The sequence below is a fragment of the Ursus americanus genome, chromosome 18, assembly GCF_024610735.1.
Source record: "Ursus americanus isolate L20-20 chromosome 18, mUrsAme1.1.p, whole genome shotgun sequence".
Taxonomy (NCBI): domain Eukaryota; kingdom Metazoa; phylum Chordata; class Mammalia; order Carnivora; family Ursidae; genus Ursus; species Ursus americanus.
Genome location: NC_142144.1, coordinates 44,346,454 through 44,368,318, shown reverse-complemented (window position 1 = coordinate 44,368,318; position 21,865 = coordinate 44,346,454). Strand labels below are relative to the sequence as shown.

At 39.3% G+C, this 21,865-nt stretch overlaps 1 protein-coding gene across 6 annotated transcripts in view; it reads right to left on the bottom strand.

Annotated features, from left to right (window-relative positions):
- The window catches only part of ELAVL2 (ELAV like RNA binding protein 2), a 134,538-nt gene that overhangs the window by 19,138 nt on the left and 93,535 nt on the right, over positions 1 to 21,865 (bottom strand). For all 6 annotated transcript variants that reach the window (XM_087869610.1, XM_087869608.1, XM_045780497.2 and 3 more), the window contains exon 3: positions 20,838 to 20,941. In XM_087869610.1, coding sequence (XP_087725736.1) covers positions 20,838 to 20,941 — 104 coding nt within the window. The remainder of the gene's footprint in view (positions 1 to 20,837; positions 20,942 to 21,865) is intronic.

Genomic DNA, 21,865 nt, shown 5'->3' with positions numbered 1-21,865 from the left:
CCAAGGATTATCAACGGAATGTACTTAGATCAAAGCAGGGAGAAGACTCCCCCAGTGGGATAAGGACTTGTACTTGGAGAGTCAAATCCGTTTCCAGACAAAATTTTGTATCTAGCAAATATCAGCAACCTTCTCCATTCTGATTTTTCTGTGGATGTGGAGCTTGAACTGGTGCCTTGAATCACTAAGAGAACCACTCTTGAGTTATCTAAAACCTCGAAGTGTTAAGTCTATTTTTATGGTTCTTCAAGGTTACAACCTCTTGGAGAAGACCCAAGAGATGGTTTTGTTTCATGGCAAATTATGTATTAGAAATACTTCAATACAATGAACCTCCAGCATGTGACCCAGTGGGGTCAAAACAGCTTCTTCCTTCACCAACTGCAAGCTGTTCTCCAATCTACATTCACTGGATTAATAGAATGGGTTTGGATTTTAAATTTTCACTGCCATTTAAACAGGTGAATATTTAATGCCTGAGGAGCAAGGTTATGAAATGTCAAAACTACTAAGTGAAGGATCTAATTTAAGAGGCAGCCAGAGAGTCTGCAATTTAAATATTTAAAGATGATACAGGGAGTACAACACTGAACACCAATCTACTCCAAAGATAGCAATTTAAAACTCAGGTTTATTCTGGAATTTCTCACAACCCTACAAGTGATATAATAAACAAAGGCAAGCAATACTGAGATTACTTGAGGGGAAGGAAGGGAAGCAGTTAGAAGCACCAGGCAAATAAATGCTCTAGCCAATGGCTTCTCAAATTGTTCTTCACAAATGAGATCACACTGGACAAAATAGAGATAAAAATAGATTTATCAAAGTAATTAGGTCTTGAAAATGGAATAGTTTGAAACACAATATATTCCTTGTAATTAAAAACTCATTTCTTCATCAGCAACTAAAACTAATTATACATTAAACATTCAAGGACAAGTAACACATATTCTAAGAATGGGCTATCAAAACACAAGTTAATCAAAATACACAGAATTAAATGGAATGAAAATATCTTATGGATAAGAATTAGTACTTTATTACACATATATAGTAAAGTTTAAAATCCCAGTACATTACTTTCAACAGAAGTCCATCGAAATGCCTTTGTCCAAAAACACAACTGCTCTCATTTTTCTGATTTATCAAGGAAAGATCAGTGACAGTGGACATTAATACCAACAGATTAAAGAGATAAGGTCTATAAATGAACAAAGCAATTCCTTCTTTATTAAACTAAGGACATTTGAAAAATCTCCCACTGGCAAGATCACCATTGAACAACTTCTATCACTTGTCAATTACTGACCCAGAACTATAAACATTAAACCTGAAAATTAGATACTTGCCACTTCAGACTTTTTTGAAAAGCTCCATTCAATCTCTTCAGCTGAAAGGAGTGGACAAGGTCATGCTTGTGCCTATTTAAACTGAGAATTAATTGCTGTTCATATCAAAAAATGGAGTCTTGATGGGACTGTCTGAAAAATGACAATCTCACTAAGTAAAAGTTAGCTCTGGCTCTGGTAGAGTGTAGCAAAGGTCTTGTGGCAGCATTAAGGTTTTACAGACAGGTGGCTACACTAGACCCTCCAAAAGAGCTCAGAAGTGGAGCACACAGAAGGATGCGATCTCCAACCACAATTCAGGCCACAGTCCTCAAAATTCACCCGAAAGGAAGAATTGTACTTTTATCTGGTTCTAAATGCAAAACCCCCGCCAGGAACATGTCTCAAACACACATCAAGGCATATACATATCACAGTCTAAGTTTTTTAAGGGCAGGCATGTTTCACAAAGGGTTGCAAATGAGTAACCCTGAGAAAACAAAGCATACGGAAATAAGTCCATAAGAAATTAAAGATTAGCTCTAGCAAAGGTGTTAGAGCTAAAAGCAATAATCACCCCTAGCAGGAAGGCTTAAAAAGGGTATTATAGATTAGGGGAGTTACCTTTAATAGGTATTCCAAGACGCAGAATTCAGAAAACTTCATCAGTGGAAAATGTATGTGAGACCTCAAATTTTTTACTGAGACTTGATTTGTTGAATGCTTTAAGTCTCATAAAGATTGTTTTAATTCAAGCAACACCAGGAACACATTTGATTGTGTTCTCTGCTTCGAATCCCTCAGGGGCTCCTTAATGCTTTAAGATTAATTTCAGATTTCTTAGTTCTTTATGCTCGGGGCACTGACTTCCTTTTCTATATAAACACACACAACCTTCAGTAGTTTTCCAAACCTTCCTCTCTTGCTTCCCTGTGTTAGTACAACCTGCTCCTCCCACTCAACTAAATGTGAGTCACTTCGGACTCGACAAGGGCATCACCAAAGTGCCTCACATCCACTCTCCTCCGTCTTCTCCAGTCCGAGTTAGTACCCTTGCCGGTACCCACACTGCATCATGCACCTTGTTCTTGTCCACACTGAACAAACCAAGATAAACTTGTCTCTTATCCTGTCTTGTAACTGCCTTACGTCCTTGAAGTAAGAAACCTTGTTTTTACCCTATTTTGCACATCCTTGTACCTGGCACAAATTTACTGTAAAGAAGAGGATTTATAATCAGACACTAAGTGAAGTTCTTGTCTAAAAAATTAAGAGGGCGCATAATCTGTTTGTGATATAGCAAACATCGTATGTGATGGTACTCTGTGCATAGATTCTGTGCAGATGCCATTAAACATATCAAGAATGAAGTTTCATTTCACAAATTGGGAACTCAAATCCCCAGAAGCAATAAAATCTTTGACGGAGTAATATGTTGCTGGGGGGGGGGGGGTGTCTTAATTTTGGAGCAAAAGGAAACAAATCATATAGCCCAATTTCTTGATATTTAGGAAAGAGGGAGACTGAGGCACACAAAGGTGACGTGACTTGTCCAAAGATGCAGAAGAAGGGATTTTCCACTACACCACTGGATGCAACACAGTCTGAAACCATACAACTTTCTAGCAAAATGACAATTACTGGGAGGATGATCAGACATTTACAAAGAGATACCGGAAGAGATATGCAAGAAGGTAAGAACTTGCTATAGCTCTGCTAAATTTTTTCTTCAGTACCCATAAAAAAATCTGAAATACATCAAAATGGGTCTTTTCCTTAGGACAGTTCCTTTTTTTCTTCTATTACTATTGCCTGAGAACCATATAGGAAATGTCTGAAAAAGAGCTGAGATAGGGGGAGGGGAGGCAACTGAAGAGAGAAAAATCAAACCAAGAATCTGTAGACTATGGCTTTACACCAACTAAATTAAAATGTACCTTGAATAATCAGAACATTCTAGGTATTAAACATGCTTTTTTTTTCTAAATCTCGTATTATTAAACAGAAAGGGAAAACAGCAACTGAGTGTGTTACACTAGAGAGACGACCCAGCTTCACATCATTTCCAAGTTTTAGCGCAACCATACTAAATAAAATTCAAAACAGTTGATTCTTATATCCAACTTAAAGATGAACCAAAGAATAAGTCGTAAGAATAAAGGGATCGTACATGGCATTACTACAACAACACTAAAACTACAGAACAGCAACAGAAAAACAAAAGTGTGCTGGTTTTAAGATTCATATTAAGCAACTCATCATAAACTGGATACTTGAAAACTAGATTTCCTTTTTCACACATCTTAAACTCAGTCTATGAGAAAACTACACTGCGCAGTCTATTAAATGCTACCCAAATCAGGGGCACCTGGGTGGCTTAGGAGGTCAAGCGTCGTCTGCCTTCAGCTCAGGTCATGATCCCAGGAACCTGGGCTCGAGTCCCGAACCGGGCTCCCTCCTCAGTGGGGTCTGCTTGCTCCCCCTGCTCATGCTCACTCTCTCATGCTCTCCAACACATAAAATCTTAAAAAAAAAAAAAAAAAAAAAAACCCAAATCCATTTCATGCAGGTTTATCAATTAAATGAGGGTCCAAACAGACTGTCCTGACAGACATCTTCGTATCTTATGAAAGTATACTTTTATTAAAATTTTATTAAAGTATCAAAGTATTTAGTAAATTATCAAAGTTAGTAGATCACATCTGCCGTTTCACTGTCGCTTCTGCCTGGCTGTGGCACACAGCTGGTTCAACAAGGACTCTCGTGCTGGTAAAGACAAACAGGGAGCCTGTGGTAAAGCAGTCTTGAAATGCGAGTTAGGCCAAAAATGCCTTCCAAATTTCTAAAGATCTCTGCATGTAAAGAACTTAACAAAGAAATAAAAAACAAGCAGATCAAGTAGTGATGCGGCACCTGAAGGGGGGACTACATCGGATCGACCACTGCAGCGGCGGTGGAGTCGTCATCTTAAGGTCTAAGCAGGAATCTATCAAAGGGAATTGGTACTCCATATTGCATTTCCAATCCCATCCCTTCACTTAGTCCCTTACAATTTTAGAAAGCGATTACACTAAAGTGGCTTGGAGAAAAAAAAAAATAGATGGGCGTTTGAGCTTTAACCACGAGAGTTCATTCCTACCCTCCTCTCTGCATTAGGAAGTTTTCTGTACTGGTTAGGAAAAGTGAACTCCCTTAAACATTAAAAATGAGAAATGAGCCTATATTTATTTGGCCACATATCTTTAGAAGTATTAAGTAAGGGACGCCTGGCTGGTTCAGTTGGTAGAGCATGGAAGCCTTGATCTCATCAGGGTCATGAGTTCAGGCCTCACATTGGGTGTGGAGCCTACTTAAAAAAAAAAAACAGAAAAGTATTAAGTAATATAAATAGGCTAGAATTGAGGCAAACATGAATTAGTTTAGTATTAGGTCGAAACACTTATAAAGGCAAAAGAAAATGCATTATTACTGGCTCGAACAGAGCATACTCTGAATTAGTGGCCAGAAACCGATGCTCGTACCACAGCCCTCCCAGGTTAGGAAGTAGTACAAACGCAGGGCATGGAATCGCACAGAGCTCAGTTCAGGTGCTGGCTCTGCCACCTTACCAGTTCTGTAACTAGGGAATAAATTCCATACATTCTCTGAAGCCTCTGTTTCTTCATTTGCAATCTGATGTTAATGACAGTCTTTACCTCACAAGGATTAAGTGGAAAAATAAAACTATTAGTACAGAGCTGGAGAACCATAATAATGTTTCATCATACCGTAAGAATTTCACATATGTATAAAATCATAACATAAATAATGGTAGCCCCAAACATTTATTCAATGCTGACCATGTGCCAGGCACTGTTCTTGGTATGTTATATATTTATATATTTAAAGATTGATTTATTTGAGAGAGCACACACATGCTCACGTAAGCATGTAGTGGGGGGAGGTGTGGCAGAGGGAGAGAGGATCCCAAGCAGACTCCCCACTGAGTGTGGAGCCCCAACACAGGGCTCGATCTCAGGACCCCGAGATCATGACCTGAGCTGAAATAAAATAAGACACTTAACCAGCTGAGCCACCCAGGCACCCCTCGGTATGTTACATATATTAGCTGAATTGATCCTAACAGCAGGGTATGAACTGGGTATTATCATCAGCATCCCTAATTTATGTAAGAAGAAACTCAAATGTAACTATTATCTCTGAGAGGAAACAGGTAAGAAGACACACATGGCGTCATTTGGCACAAGGAAGATGTATATGCACTTTAACAGAAAAACAATTCAGAGAGTAAATAAATAAGACTTCTCCCAAATCCATGGCAGTTATTATCAAAATTAACCCTAATAATTACAATATTGCAATACAATATTACAAGTATTTTGTAAGACAATGGCAGAGGAGTGTGTTGGAAAGCCCAAAGCCTGGCTGAAACATGAGGGAAATGGTGTCTTGCTGTCGTACAGGGGGTCAACATCCAGCACCTTTAAATGGGCTGATAGAAAAGACTAACTTCATTTTATTCCTCCAGTCAAACTACTGCATATTAAATCCTCCCACCTCCTTATTCTCTCTCATAAAGATCTGTTAGAGCCAAAAGTTGGTTGCAGAATAAGAAATAGAGGAGAGGGGCGCCTGGGTGGCGCAGTCGTTAAGCGTCTGCCTTCGGCTCAGGGCGTGATCCCAGCGTTACGGGATCGAGCCCCACATCAGGCTCCTCCACTGTGAGCCTGCTTCTTCCTCTCCCACTCCCCTGCTGTGTTCCCTCTCTCGCTGGCTTTCTCTATCTCTGTCAAATAAATAAATAAAATCTTTAAAAAAAAAAAAAAAGAAAGAAATAGAGGAGAAACAAAGAATCATCCCTGTTTCAGGGAGACACTGGCAGAAGTAATAAATGGACTTTGGGGAACAGTGCCTAATTTCAGATTAGGGTTGTGTGTATGCTTCTGAATGTGGGATTCAACCAGTGCCTAATGACTCAATGTGATTTCACAGTAGAAAAAAACACTGAGGTGGCTATGCTAGCAGGGAGTACTGTGAATTTTTCATCCTGGACACTATCACTAAACATACTAGAGAGACTTAAAGAAAAAGGGAAATCTCAGTACTTAGTACTCAACACTCAGATGTATCTGGGTATTCCTCAACACTGCCAGAGCAGCAGACCGCCTGAAAGCCTCCTCCCAGGGTAACAGTACTGAAATTCACTTACAAAGCTTTTCTATTACTAGGCTGTAAGCTCCTAGAGGGTTGAAACTAATCTTACATGTGCGTGTATCTTACAGCCCCACCCACCACGGAGGCACTCCAATTCCTGCTGACTGAATATTCCATGGCCTCCTGCAGGGGCTCTTTCTGAAGTACCTCTCAGGCAAGATGATTAGAAGGTGTGATGCTTGTCCAAACAATCTGGCTTTCTGTGCTCCACTGGAAACAACACAAGTTAAAATGGCTTGCAGAAAAAAATAGACGTACTCATTCAATTCTTAGAAAACCATTCTCCGTAGTAGCTTCTTAAGGGTTCTTTCAAGATTCTGAAATTTGATCAGATGCAATCTCTAACAAAAGCCATACTATCAAGGTACCTGTTACAATTTTACCTCCAAAAATAAACCTAAAATATAATTTATGTAGCAGTGGACCACCTAGTAGATCTAAAGCACTGCCAACAGATTAAAATTGCTGAGTTGGAAAGTGAAACCTAAAGAAGGTCTCCACGCTACTTGGTAGAAGTAAACTGGAGATGTTTAACGATAAAAGTCAACAAGCACTGACTAGTTGGTAATGTGTGGAAAAAGAGGAAGGTTTTCAACAAGTCAATTTTGGTGGGTTATATGTCCTCGGGCTTGAACATACTCCATCTAAGGTTTGAGAGAGGAAAAAAAGAACACATGAAAGTGACAAAGGGCAAAGACGCAAGCTGATGGACGTTATGCAGAAAATCACACATAAAAGGAAAACAATAGTTCAATCTTCATTAACTGTAGAAAAGAAAAAGCAGGTAAGTCCTTTATTCTTCACTCGACCGTGTCTTCGATAAATAGTAACACCCACCAGGAAGTGTCAAGAGTATCACTTTTGGTTTCACTTAAATTGTGAATTTTCCTACCTTTGAGTGTACAGAGCACATCTCCAACATTCCTTATTAACAATATATTAGAAAATTCCTCCTTCAGAAATTTTAAATAAAAGCTGAAGTATTTTGTGAATTGCTCTAAAGACAAAGATGCTTGCCCTCTGAGCGTAGACCACGAAAGAGGAGAAAAAGGTAACGTGCAGTAAAAAAATAAATGCCTCTATTGCCAAACAAAAGTCAGTAAGTAATGACATTGGCATAAGGCAGTATAGGCAGAGAATGACCCAAGGCAGGGGATAAGAATTTGACTTGCATCTTCAAGGATGATGAGCCCGGGTGAGCAGGACAAGAATCTCTGCAGAACAAAGACAACACTGTGGTAATAGCAAGTTGGGGCAGATTCTGGAGGCCTTAAATGTCACAGTGAAGTGTCTATGAGCAGGGGAGTGACAGTCTACAGAAATGTATACATACACAATATGGAGGTCATTTTCCCATCATAAGCTAGGTGAGCAGAATAGTCAATATCAGTGTGGCCATTTAAAAAGCTAATTTAAATACCATCTACGATAAGTTCCCTTTTGTTCTAACTAGAAGAAAAACTGCTTCGCCGCAATGTTGGTTCAGATATCCAAGTCTTCTTTGACCTACTTATACATACAGTAATGAAAATATAATGATCCTATTTCTGTGTGTACACTAAATACTCCACGGAGAAATTTCATCTTGGTACCATTTTTAAATATCTTAAATGAGTCTCACAGGTTACCATGGATCTTTGCAGAACAAGGCAGAGAGGTACCCACGAGCAAATGAAATAATCTGCCCAAAATTCATCTCTATAGCTCCTTTTGTGAATTAGGTCTTCACTAAAAAAGGATAAATGTAAGCTATGGGGCTAGGTTTAATCAAATTTTCCTCCCAATCACTTTTATAGAAGGTTAATACTCGACAGAATGAGCACACTCTATAGCTTCCAGATGCACGTTTCTTCCAAAAAGTACATGTCACATAAAGGCCGCTGTGCCTTTGGATGAGACATTCCTTCACGTATAATACTTGTCTTCTTTCTCTGCGTGATAAACCCTATTTTGTAAAACCCTATCACCTCTGAAACCACTGCAGAGGCCTCTCGACAGCCAGTGACATATCCATTCCCATTGCACTCTGCATTCACTTATCATACATCAAAAAAAAAAAAAACGGTCATAGAAAGTAAGTGCTGTCTCTCCCTACTACACAATGACATCAAGGACAAGACGGTATCTTGTCATATTTTAGCACGGCTCCAACATTTAGCAAAGCTGACTGGTACATACTAGACACTCTAAACGCTTGCAGAATTAAGTACCTCGTTACGCACAAATGGTCCCTATCCAAGATTCCCTATCCAGGATTGTATAGTCTTTAAAAAAACAATTTACAATTTTTTTTAGTATTACATTTGATATCTTTGCCTTGGGTGGGAAGTGGGAGGAGGAGAAGAAAAAAAAAGCACACGTATGATGGCCATTAATAACTTTTAAAACATATACCCTTCAATACAAACTTGGAAACGAACCATAGAACTTGCTATGATTCCACATATTGTGAAAGGCCCTCATGGGATGAGACTCTTGAAGACGAAGTAATCACTTTTATTAAACTTTAATGTTCTTAAAAAATTATTCCTCAAACACCTAAAGGATAATTTCTAACAATCTTCCTTCAAACACCTGTTGTAAATGTAAAAACAGTTTGCAACCCATACCTGTATTACAACTAAACCACAACAGCCAAGAAGTGTTTTCAGGCCTGTTTTAACCCAACTGTCAGGAATCTAGTGTGTACATGTGTATGTGTACACACGCATATGCACAAAAAGTTAGGAAACCACCTTACTTTCTTTCAAGGGGAGCCTGTCCTTGGTAAACCTTAATGAGTATAAACTACACATCATTTAAAAAAAAAAAAAAAAGGAGTAACAAATGTTTTGGGATTGCTTATGAATTCATCTCTCAAATAGACCTAGAAGAAAATTTGTGTGAAACACATGTATAACACATGAGAAAAAGAAAAAACGAGTAACAGAAATGTTGTTATAAATCCTCCCCAGAGCCAAAGAAAGTTTTACCAAATATATTTTGTGGACCTGACATAAGTTATACAACTATGAAAAATTTATTCAACAGCTAATTTAAAAGGAATAACCCCTGAAATATTACTGAATGTTTTATAAGTTCAACCTACCAAGATATTTTTCTCTCAACATGATTAGACATTAGAGAATAATCACAGGGAAAGCTTTTTTAAATGAACTGATTTGCAGGACTAATAGTCTCATTCAAAGACAATCCCTCATTCTCCAAATATCTACTAGACACCTGAGCTGTATATCCCCCCAAACAGCTTTAACAAAAAGTAATTACTATATGCCTAAAGCCTTTTGTATGACAGTTGTGAAGATCTTACAGAAAAAGGGTTTTTAAGGAAAACACCAACAACCTTAACTGGTATACAAGGAACAGACCATATCACTGCCATTCATAGACTCCTCCAAAAATTTAAAGAGGAGTAGTAGGAGGGGATAACCTTTACCTGGGTTGCAAGACAAAGTGCTCTCCTGCTTCAGATGTGCGGAAGCACCTCACTTTACCTTGAGAATCCAGTCCTGCGGTATTTAATTACACTGTCGGGAGCACCGAATGGTCTGGCACCATGCCCTTTCCCTGGGTCTCGCTGATTGATAGCATCAATAACATTCACTGGCTGTAATTAAACCGCCAAATAGTACCCCCTTTGCCACTTGGTAGATCAATGTTCTTTAATACTCAAAGGACAAAGTACAAAGGTGAGAGGGGTGTTTTTAGCCCTCACCTTCACAGTTCATTTGACTTTGTACGCCAGAGCAGTGTGCAGACAATGCGTATTTCACAATTCCCCCAAGACACTGGTTAATGAAGAACACTATGGAAAATCCTGTAAGTTGGTGACAAATACTTATTAAACCATTTTTGCAAATCTGAGAACAGAGACATTCTAAGCCTTTTGGTGTGGTGACAGTATGTATGCACTGCTTTCACATAGCTTTGGGACAAAATTGAATTTATAGGTCAAAAGGTTTCTAAATTAAAGTGGCATAAATAGTTTTTTTCTTTAAATATTCATAACATGCTATGTGGGGGGAGTTTTTATGATAATAGAGCAAATTCCCATTTACTCAAACTGTGACTAGAGAAGTTCAAACATCCAGATACTGGGGAGGGGGAGAGGAGGGGTGTGGCTGGGAGCTTATAAATAGGAAATAAATTTTTATTGCATTTTAAAAGCAACTTCCATATTCTAAGGCTCCACAACCATCTTGCATCATATAATTCAACTCCCAATCTCTATACTAATATGAAATACCCATTTTAAATGAATGGGCCCCAGAAGAACCATGCTGCAAATTCCCTACCCTCAGAATCAAATATTAAATGGCGTTTATGTACTTGTAATGCTAAAAGTATTTAATGACACCAAAATGCTCTGAAAATGAGTAGTATGTGTATGAGTGAGAGTGAGAGAGACAGAGAAAGAGAGAGAATGTATTATTTAGGTAAGTCCAGCATTATATTCATTAAAAGTACATTTGTTAACCACAAGTATTCCAGATAGTTTATGAAAGAACCCACAAATGAAAATCTTATTTACATGCAGATTTGTTTTGAAACAAGCACCACAGACCTATCCAAGTTCAAATCATTAAGGTCCACCAAACAATGGTTTTCTGGTCAGACCACTGCCTATTAACAGTCACCTGCAGTGACTGGTTAAAATTCAACCTTTTGTTCTCACTCAGCAGATAATCAGATTCAGTAAGTTTTATTTACTTACTGAAATATGCAGGGGTCCAGAAATATGCATTTTATCAACCACCCATGCCAGGGATTCTGATGAACATTAATGTTTTGGCAGTCCCTTATATAGAGGGACTTTAAATAGGTAATCCACAAAGTCGGGGGACATATTCGGGATTCCTACAAACTAGCTCTCCTCCTTGTCACCCACCGATGTTGGCTTCCAAATGAGTAAGAAATTCACAGGTAGCTTGAAAGTAAAGTATATATGAATATAAATCACCAGCAAATACAAAAATGTAAAGGTAAAACAAAGCGTATAAAACTCATCTCAAGGTTTTTCCAAAAATCAGCATGGATGGATGGGGCTCACCGGGATCAGGAAGCTCGTCAGCCTGGCTGGTCTCTGCAAAAGGCTGCTGGGCTTAATTCTAAGAGGGCAGAGCCACTCTCAATGACTACAGAATCTTTCTAGGAATACGAACAGGGTTCTTTGGGTGAAACAAGTGGGAATAGTCGAATTTCTAAATAGTCATTTAACAAAATTTGTCAAAATGAAAGTATTTTCTTTCTTTTTTCTCTTTTTTTAAAGATTTTATTTATTTATTTGACAGAGAGATAGACAGCGAGAGAGGGAGCACAGCAGGGGGAGTGGGAGAGGAAGAAGCAGGCTCCTAGCACAGAAGCCTGATGTGGGGCTCGATCCCAGAACGCTGGGATCACGCCCTGAGCTGAAGGCAGACGCTTAACGACTGCGCCACCCAGGCGCCCCATGAAAGCATTTTCTGAATGATCAGTTTCCAGGACCACGCAGGCATTCTCCTTTCCCTTGCCTTTCCCGCTGCTCACCTGAGGGTCAGCGAGGGTCACTTCAAGACTCATTAGCAACCCCAGAACCTATGCAGGAAGGATTACACTTCTCAGTACTGCGGGAGGAGGTAACCTTATACTAATGACCAAAAAATAGAGCACATTACCATGATTTATTGATTTTTTTTCCACAACCCACTTCTCTATAACACAAGGTAACTACAATAGTTTTTTAAATATCCAATAAAATTAAACCAACGAAGTAGACAGGGTGACTATTTTCTTCAGAGTAAAAAAGTAGCTTTTCAAATCCTCCCCAACTAGATTTCTAAGTTACCCCTTTAAATATAGAAAAGACTGAAAAACTTAATATTCTTGATCTTCTCTTTCTGAAAGTCACAGGCCAACACGAGTACTTTCTACCTCTAGATGTTAAATAACATGTTACACAATAATTGTATAGTCGGTACCACCCTTCACCATTTTACAAGTGAGAAAGCTAGACCAGGAGAGCAAGAGCAGGACAGAAATCCAGGACTTATGGCTCGAGGTCTTGATGCAACATTCAAAGGAGTGCTTCTCATTTGGGGTGGGGGGCACACACGTAGCAGACTGCCTATGCCGTTTTCAAAACATAGCCCTCTTTTCCTGCTTAACCATAAACCGTATGTCAAGAAACTTCCCAAAGTAAAACCCCCCAAGTCTGATGTAGTGCTTGTGGCTTAGAACTGATGCTACAGGCAATGACAGGAAAATGTGGCAAAGGCGGGAATAAAAGAAAATGGACTACACATGCTTTTATAGAGTCCGCACAAACTTCAAGAATGACAAACGCAACTCTCTCTAACTTTTAAACTTGCATCTAAGATTCGCAAGAACCTACCAGAAGAACATTCTTGAATGGGTAGTCTCTTATTAGAACAGAGATCCAGAAAGTTACTATAATGATTCTTTTACTCTCCAGTTACCATCAAAATATTTAAATCTCTGTGAACTTGCCCATCTGCTAAACATGACCTCCACACACCATTTTCCTCTCAAGCTAGAGGTGTGGCCACCTCTAGCACTTAGTCCAAAAAACAGCAGTTTTTCCACCACCAGGAACAGCTCCACTTACTCACACCTAACAGAGATCTGATCCAGGAAGTCTCAAGACAGTACAAGACCCAAATTAAGGTCCCCAAGAGAATATTCCATTTGTTTGTAGTGGTATCTATAACCTGTTTCTAAGGAAAACACCTGAATATCAATAATACGAGATGGAAAGAAAACAATAAAAGCCACCAGCGTCAGCCAACGTGACCTTACATTTCTGTTCCTACTGGTGCTGTTAGCCGCACTGTGTTTTAACAAGTCCCTTAACCTGAGCTGCATTTCATTGATCAAAGGCAGTATTTGCCTGGGACGCCTGCGTGGCTCAGTTGGTTAAGCATCTGCCTTTGGCTCAGGTCATGATCCTGGGGCCTGGGATTGAGCCCCACTTCAGGTTCCCTGCTCAGCAGGGAGTCTGCTTCTCCCTCTGCCTCTCCCCCACGACTCCCCACCACTCTGCTAGTGCTCTCACTCTCTAAATAAATAAATCTTAAAAAACGGGGGTGGGGGGAGAATTTGCCTACAAGAGACTATTGTTTTTGCATAAATCCAGACAAGTAAAAGGATAAAAGTCCTATGCAACTACTACAAAAAAACAGGTAAAGCAAGAAATCAAGGGACTCTTCTTCAGAAGTTAGCACACCTATCTTAACCTCTCAAACTAGCTTTGTAGAACAGACAGAAGCCACCCAACTACCTGGTAGTACTTCTCCCAAGTCACAAATGAAAGGTCACAAGCCCTACCCTACCCTTAAAGAGCAGTAGAAAAGATAAGCAGACAGGTGTTAACAGTGCCTAGCAGAAATGCCTTTGCTGATACACATTTATTAAACAGGCAGGAAAAGTAGAGGCTTGGATAATAAAATGATCTATGGACTCCCTCCTAAGAAAGATGGGTTCAATCAACTGCTGAGACTCTCCCACCGCCCCCCTGCCCTGTGGTTCACAAGGAGGGATGGGCAGGGAGCAAGCGGAGACCCTGCTACCAGGAACTCTCCCCTCCTCATCTATCCCTCTGTGCGGGCTCAGCCTCTGCTGTAGCAACCATGAAAAAATATCTACAGAAAAGCCATTCAGACAATGCCAAGTTACTGCCCTCTGGGAATTTTCAAATTGCTCATTTCTACTACAAAGGCAGCTTGGAAGGAGCAGGAGGAACACAAACAGGCCTGAGTTGGGACAATGTAGGTCTGGACTACACTAGGCCACCTACCGCACTCTGTAGGCCACCCAAGGTAAGTAACAACCTATGGTGCTTTTTTGTGGCTTTAAAAAAAAAAAAAAAAATTCAAGCTCACAATGGAGTATTCTGAAAACACGTAATGGGCATTATACAAATAATACCTTATTTTTAAAAATCTTATTCCTCATTTCAGATAGGGACTATGTAAACTGGACTCGGTATAGATTTGAGAGTTTTATTTAAATGCACTGAAGAGGTTCCAATAATATGATGTATCAATATACTGGTAAAATTTGGCACGTGGCTCTAGAAAGTTCCAGACCACAGCTTAAAAATGAAGGTACAATACATTCAGTCTTTATTTTTAAAAAGGCAAAGAAATTATTCACTCAGCTTCCATTCTCACTTCCACTCCTGGTATGTACTTTTTCTGTTTTTGTTTTTGTTTTTTTTTCTGTCCCTCCACAAACCAAAGTCTGACCAGCCAAATAGCAGTTTAGGTTAACATCTCAGAAGTTGTCTGTTAATCTGGGACCTGTCCTTCAGACTTTCAAATTTTCCAAATCTGGTCAAGGTAAAAAGTAAATGATGATCCATATGCAGCAGTGTTGAAATGTGGGGTACTTCATAGGAGATGCTTTATAATTTGTGAGGCCCACACCTCTACAAACATCTACACTTTGTATCTGCACAGAAAACAAAATCAACTACATAAGCCAAAAGAACACTAGGGTAGCCTGAGCTGCTCAGAGAGACGCGTTATTTGTACCAAACAGACCTTCCCTTCCTCACAAATACTCAAGTCCAATCCATCACTGCCCTACTCCCTTACCTATAATATAAAACCTTGGCATGGCACACCTGCCTTTTATAATCCCCCAATGGTCCCTCGTTCCTTTCTGCATCACTCCCCCTGCTTACTGCTCTAGCTAATTCTACGTGGTTCCTCTACCAGCTGCTTTTCAAACTTCCCTACGAACAGCATAAAATCTCAGCATTATTGCTATTATGTAACCCACTTGTCTCAAACACCCCAAAATGGTGCTGCAGATATTCTAACAGAGCACCTAACAGGTAGCAAGCCTAACTTCACTTACATTTCTGCTTCCATGCCCCTTCCTTTCTTACACTGAACAGCCAATGATCTGGTAGCATTTTCTAATGGTCAGAATTAAATTTTATAAAAGAACGGTTTACAGTGATTAGTGAGAACCAATGCCCTCCCTGGTAATTCTGTACCAAAAACAGGGCTGAGCTAAAGAATGGTTTCCCAGCCCAAATTTTACGGTGGCTGATAAAGTTTCAGCAATGGCAAAGAGAAAACAGTTTAAACTGTTGTCTCTTCAGGATGGGGTGCTGCCTTTCACCACCAACTAAATCATTCCATGATAACCATGAGTTCATTAAATATTTAATTAAATAGTTACAATCTTTCTTAAAATGCAATTTGGAAGACCATGGACAGTTTAAAAAAATTAAAAAGAGGCAGGTAATAAACATTCTCAATGATGAATAAATTAATTAATTTTACAGATAAAATGGAAACTGAAATGATTAAAAGACTTGTCCAAGATCACACAGCCAGTTAAATCACTTCATCAATGTCAGGAAGACTAAAACTTCAGAAATGTAGTTCTATATTCCTCCTATTTTAAGGATATAGTTCACGCTAAAAACAAACACAAAAGAAGCCTGTGAGTAGGACAGTTACTGGAAAAAGGATAGGCTAGTGAGGAAAAGATATAAATGTAACGAACAAAGCAACACAATGGCTCAGAATAAAGGTTTATTAGCTTTACTTAACGTTCTCTAACAAACTGAACACTTGAAGAAATTGACACTATTTGTAATTAGTATTCCGATTTTTATAATAGTTTTCCCATATGACCTTAAATGGTGGTTTGGATATTTTAATATGAGAAATTTCACATTATATGTATCAATTAATAACTTTTAAGCAAAGGTGAAATTTAGGTTGGTTTATGTCTGAATGATTAAGAAAAAAAAAATCCGTTTAATCAAAACCAAAGTTAGGCAGTTTTTCCATGCCTAATAGGGATTTCCAAATAGGGATTTTTTTTCTTCAGTGGGGCAGAAAAGCCATGAATTTCTCGGGGTACCTATCAGTGATAACAAAAAACTTCTATTCCTTGAGATAACAGCCCTCATTTTCAGATAAAAGCAAGCCCACTTTTGGGAATAACAAAGATCCCTACACCCCTTGGAGGAGGGGGAGAAGTTGGGAGTGATGCTGGGAGGAAAGACTTCCATCACCGATTCACAGTGCTCGATGGGGGAGAGGGGGAAGGGAGCGTATAAGATTCTTTGGAAATATTCAATATTTTACTCTACTAATTATGAATTTAACTCTGATACCATTAACCGAGACAAAAAATACATTTTCCCTTAAGGGGGAAGAGTATTAGCTTGAAGCCATACATATACCAATTTAGATTTTATCAGTACTTGAGACCCCTAAAAACAAAATAAGCAAAGAACATAAAGACTGAATACAGTAGTCACAACCACTGAGATCCCAAATGGTCCACAGAACGAAGGGTTCCCATGGGGACCAGCGGGCTCTTAATGAGATTCCCCCCAGTATACAATTTTTGACACTGTCATGAGGAGATTCCCACCCCCCACACCTGACTTGTGCATATACTACCTTTTCACCACCATCCCTAATATCAGAAGTTAAAAACATCTTGTATTCTTCACAGTGTATTTACCAGCTCAGTATCAGGGACAATGTGGGCAGGCTTTATCATGACTGCCTCCCATGTAGCTCAGAGATGGTATGTATGACATCACCAGCAAGGTAAGCTGCCAAAACATCAACCTAATCAGGAAAAAATGTGATCCTTAGAAGAAAACAATAACCACTTTGAAACTTTAACCTATGAATGCTATTTATAATAAATATCTTTCTAACATAAGGTGAACATAAGTTTTTCTAATTTCTAAGCCATACTTTTTAAAAAGTGAAGACGGTATGAACTACTTTTTACTCTGAATGCTGAATTATCATTCAGCATGCTAAGAATTATCCACAATAAGATTTACCAAGGTAAAAGATGAAAACAAACTGAACTTTGGGTGCAAAAATACCAAACAGAGAACCCACCTATTCAGAAAAGGTACATTTTGGTGGTTCCTACATGTTAGGCCTTAGACTTGCTGTCATGAACTAATGGGAAAGCATATTAAAAAGCAGATTCCCGCATCCCATCACTGGACACTGATCCAGTAGTTCTGCAGTGGGCCCAAGAACCTCCATTTCTAACTCACTTCTGGTGATTCTGATGCAACCAAGTTTAGGAATAACTGCTTTAGGATTCCACAGTGCCTGAGGGACTTTGCTTCACTCATTGCAGAAATACTGAACATTTGTCATTTATTCAACACACCATCCATCTATTGCACAAAATCCTACTGGGATAATACCATTAGGAAGCCCCAGGAGAAAATGCTAAATCACCTTTCAGAGCGCTTGATTCACTGTTTCAATATTCCAATTACTAGGAATTCTACCAAATGCATACTAACTGCTTGCTAGGTGGCTTGGAAGACTACCTTGAGGAGCACACCGACATCTGTATACTCGTATATGATGTACGTATTAATTAGTCTACTGCAACTTTTTAAAGGGAAAGAGTTTTGCCACCTTAAATGTAAGAGCTTTGTCTTAAAGGGCCTGATCTTAGCCAAACTCTTCGAGCACTAAGGTCTCAACTCTTTTATTTGGGGCAGCAGCTGAAGGAACAACTTCAGATGGGCTCCCATAGATGGGGACGCTGCTATTCAAAGCAGTGTGAAAGGGTATGCCAGGAAGCGAGAGCTACAGGGGCATGTGCGCAGAGCCTGAGATCGGCTTGCCAGGGAAGAGCCAGGCTGACTACCACAGACAGTAGTAATAACACTCCGAAGTTAACTCAAATGATTTGGTAAAAGAGTTGGGAAATACAAGAGAAGTTTGAGTGAGAAGTAACATGAGGAAAGTGGTGTTTGTGTAAGTTTAGGCTGACAGCCACCACCAGGATGGACTGCAAGAAGGATAAAAAGGCTAATTTATGGAACGGTATCCCAGAAAATGGAATGGTTTAAGTGCAGCTTCCAAAAGGTACTTGAAGCAGCAAACATGAAGAAAAAACTGGATCAAGATGTTGCCTAAGAACACAAAACATGTCTCACTGAAAATTAAAAAAAAATAAAATAAAAAAATAACCATACAAAGAACAAACAGACAAAAATGGTGCTCTGTAGTTTTGGAAAATGGTCTGCTTTGCCTCTCAGAGAAATCTGGGCCAAATTGAGGATACCAGCTGTTATCTGATATTTTTACAGGAACCGAATGGGGGCGGGGAAAGAAGTAGCCTGCTGCTTTCCCCACCACTCCCACCCCCATTTCAGAAAATCAGAAGAGAAGTAGCAGATGTCACAGTTTAAAAGACACAAGGCATTACTGTCCTTTCTTCCACATATTCTGCCCAAGCAGCTGGGCACTGAAGAGAAAGCCGGGCAATGGGCAGTGAAGAAGCAGCTGTCATCAATGGTCTCCTTGCAGTCCATGGAAATTTATTCTCTGGCGACCCGTCTCCCCTGCATTTCTGCCTTCTTGTGGACATTATTGCAAAAGAACTTAGAGCAAAAGAACTGACTCACTAGAATGAAATAAGGATGGCTATTTCTGGAATGGAGAAAAGGGTATGTTCTGGTATGAGCCATCTCAACCATCTATTCCAATTTCTTCGTAACCACAACTCAGGGACCTCAACACTAAGATAAATTAGCAGCAATTCTGGAAATCAACTTAACATGGGGAGGCCTACAAAAATCCTCAGGAGGACGGAGAGCACACAAAACAGTCTGAAAGTAACTGGATATTAGATGTCTTTTTTTTTTTTTAACAGCATTTGTTTTTAATAGTAATAGTGCTTAATAGTACTAGTAAAAGGTTAACCTTTGTGACACAAAAAGTGTGCAGATAAGTATGGAAATTAGAAAACGCAATCCAGATTAAAAGACCAAGTCTTTGTAATCACAGACTGTATTAGGAATCTTAATTTTTTTCCCCCTCAAATCTTGGTAGCATAACAACCAGCTCATTCTCTAGCTGAAGAGTGAATATTTCCAAAGGACATTTTCTTAATCAATAAATGTGAAAAATTCTTGGACATCTTACATCCAAATACATTTGGGAGCCCCCCATAGAGTTCCCTTTAGATGAGACAGAGCTGGGAGGCATTTTTCCTATGAGCCAATAAATATAAAGAATGAGATGTCAAAACTACCCAGAGCTAATGAATTACCTTAGCTGACAATTCTGAGAGAAGCAACTTTTAAGCATAAAGATGACACTGCATTTCCAGATTTCTGAAAAAATGAGCAGAAATCTTCTAGACAAGTCTCTAAGCAAGATGGATGCCATAGTCAGCCTTGACTAACTTCCCCTCACCACTTCAGGCTATAGTCTGAGCTGACTTCTTAAATCAAGGGTGGAAAATAGGTTCCAACTTGAGTCAATTGATAGAGGTTGTCTGGAACACTATTTTGAAAAATATTTGGGAGCCACATCTAGACTTAGTAAGAAAGACTGCCATGATTGATTGGCAATGTCTGCACTGGGCAGGAGAGGCAAAATTGATGGCACGTGCACTAAGCATTTGCCAGAAGCAACATCCCTTTTATTTTCTAAAGGAAAAGAAATCCATACTGCAAACTGTATTAACTTCTTATCCAGATACAATCTACGTCGGCATTTCGAAAATTCAAAAAAGCCGGAAAATATCCACAAATTACTGACCAACTGTCTTGAAAAACATTATCAGGACAAATAACCTGTGAGGCATGTGAGCAGGTCCAGTCAGTCTCCTCAAAAGTAGAGCAGAGTCAGAACAGAGCCGAAGGACCACATCCAGCCTTCCAGATGTTTTTTATAACCCATGAGCTAAGAATGATTTTTACATTTTTAAATGATTGGGGCAAAAGAAAAACACTGTTTTGTGACACATGAACATGACATGAAATTCAACTTTCAGCTTCCATAAATAAAGTTTTCTAAGATCATAGTCACACCCATTCATTCACGTAGTTATTGGCTATGGCTGCTTCACGGTACAAGGGCAGAGTTGAGAAGTCAGGACAGAGACTGCACAACCCACAGAGGCTAACATATTTACTACCTGGCCCATCACAGAACAAGTCTCCCAAGCCCAGGGCTCAAAGAATGGGTCACAGGTTTCCTCAAGCTATAGGGAAAGTAACTGACTCCAAAGGAAGGAGATTTAATTCAGCAGGCTTCACAAAGTACTTAGCGAAGAAAGTTGCTGCTGTCCCCTTGTTAATACAGGAGTGATTACATAAAGTACTTGTGAACAGTTTCCCCCATCATGCAACAAACAAAAAATTCTGCTCTGCCTCCCAGAGAAGTGTCTATGCGGGCATGAAATGAAGGAAGAGAACTACAAGAAGACTTGAATCATTTTTAATCTCCATTCTGCAAGTAGATTTAAAAAAAAAATTCAACATACTTTTATAGTTTTCGTTTGAAGTCTCAATCCATTCAGGGTGTTGATAGCTTTCTCTGCATCCTTAGGGTCAATGTAGTTCACAAAGCCATATCCCAGGCTCTGCCCTAATGAAGGAAAGAAGAAAGGCATGTATTAGTTCTACACCGCTGATGACAGAGATCCACTCTCATTTTGGCATATGGTCTTGTCATTAACACCAGCACATTTTCTCAATAATAAAAGGAAGTCTACATTAATTCTCCTAGAAATATACATGTGGTCTTTTTTCATCTCCTACTACATTTGCAAGTTTAAACATCAGTTAGAACTCAGCAGCAAGCTGTGCATTTAAAAACAAAAAACAACAACAAAAAAACCCCTCCACATATCTCCAAAGCATTCCATCAAACATCTCCTGGCTGAGCCAGAGCACCCAGCAGCAATTGCAACGTTCAGCTTCAGAAACTGTGGGTGCAAGTCTCCGCCAAGCTGCTGAGTGGGCTTCACGGGCACGACTTTTTCAGTTTCGTTTTTCTTTACCCATAAAAGGGGAAGGCGTCAAGCAACAACCAAGAATCTGTCAGTATCCTGTACATTGTACCCTGACAAATTTACAGCCTTTACCACGTACAGTTATTTCCATCTGAAAGGTGAAGAATCGTGTGTTCACATGTGCACATATGGGTATATATGTACATTTATTTTATAGGAGAGCCTCTTCAAATAAACTGAATCCAATTTTCTAAAAAAGGTTTGATGACCTACATAAGGATACAGGGAAATCTGAACATAAAGATTTACACTGGGAACATCCAAGCCAATGAGAACATGCAGGAAAAAAGAAAGAGTATAAACAAAAATAATAAAACACAATTTCTAAAGAGTTGCTTAACAAGGAGTATTGTGTTGTTTCCCCCTATCAGCTGAGCTCCCTAACCCCTGGCTCAATGATGTCCCAAACTCTTAAACAAAATGGAAGGTATTCAAGGGGTTGGAATCAATGGAATGCACACTTAAGTAAAAGCCAATCCGAAACGTCAATTTTTTCA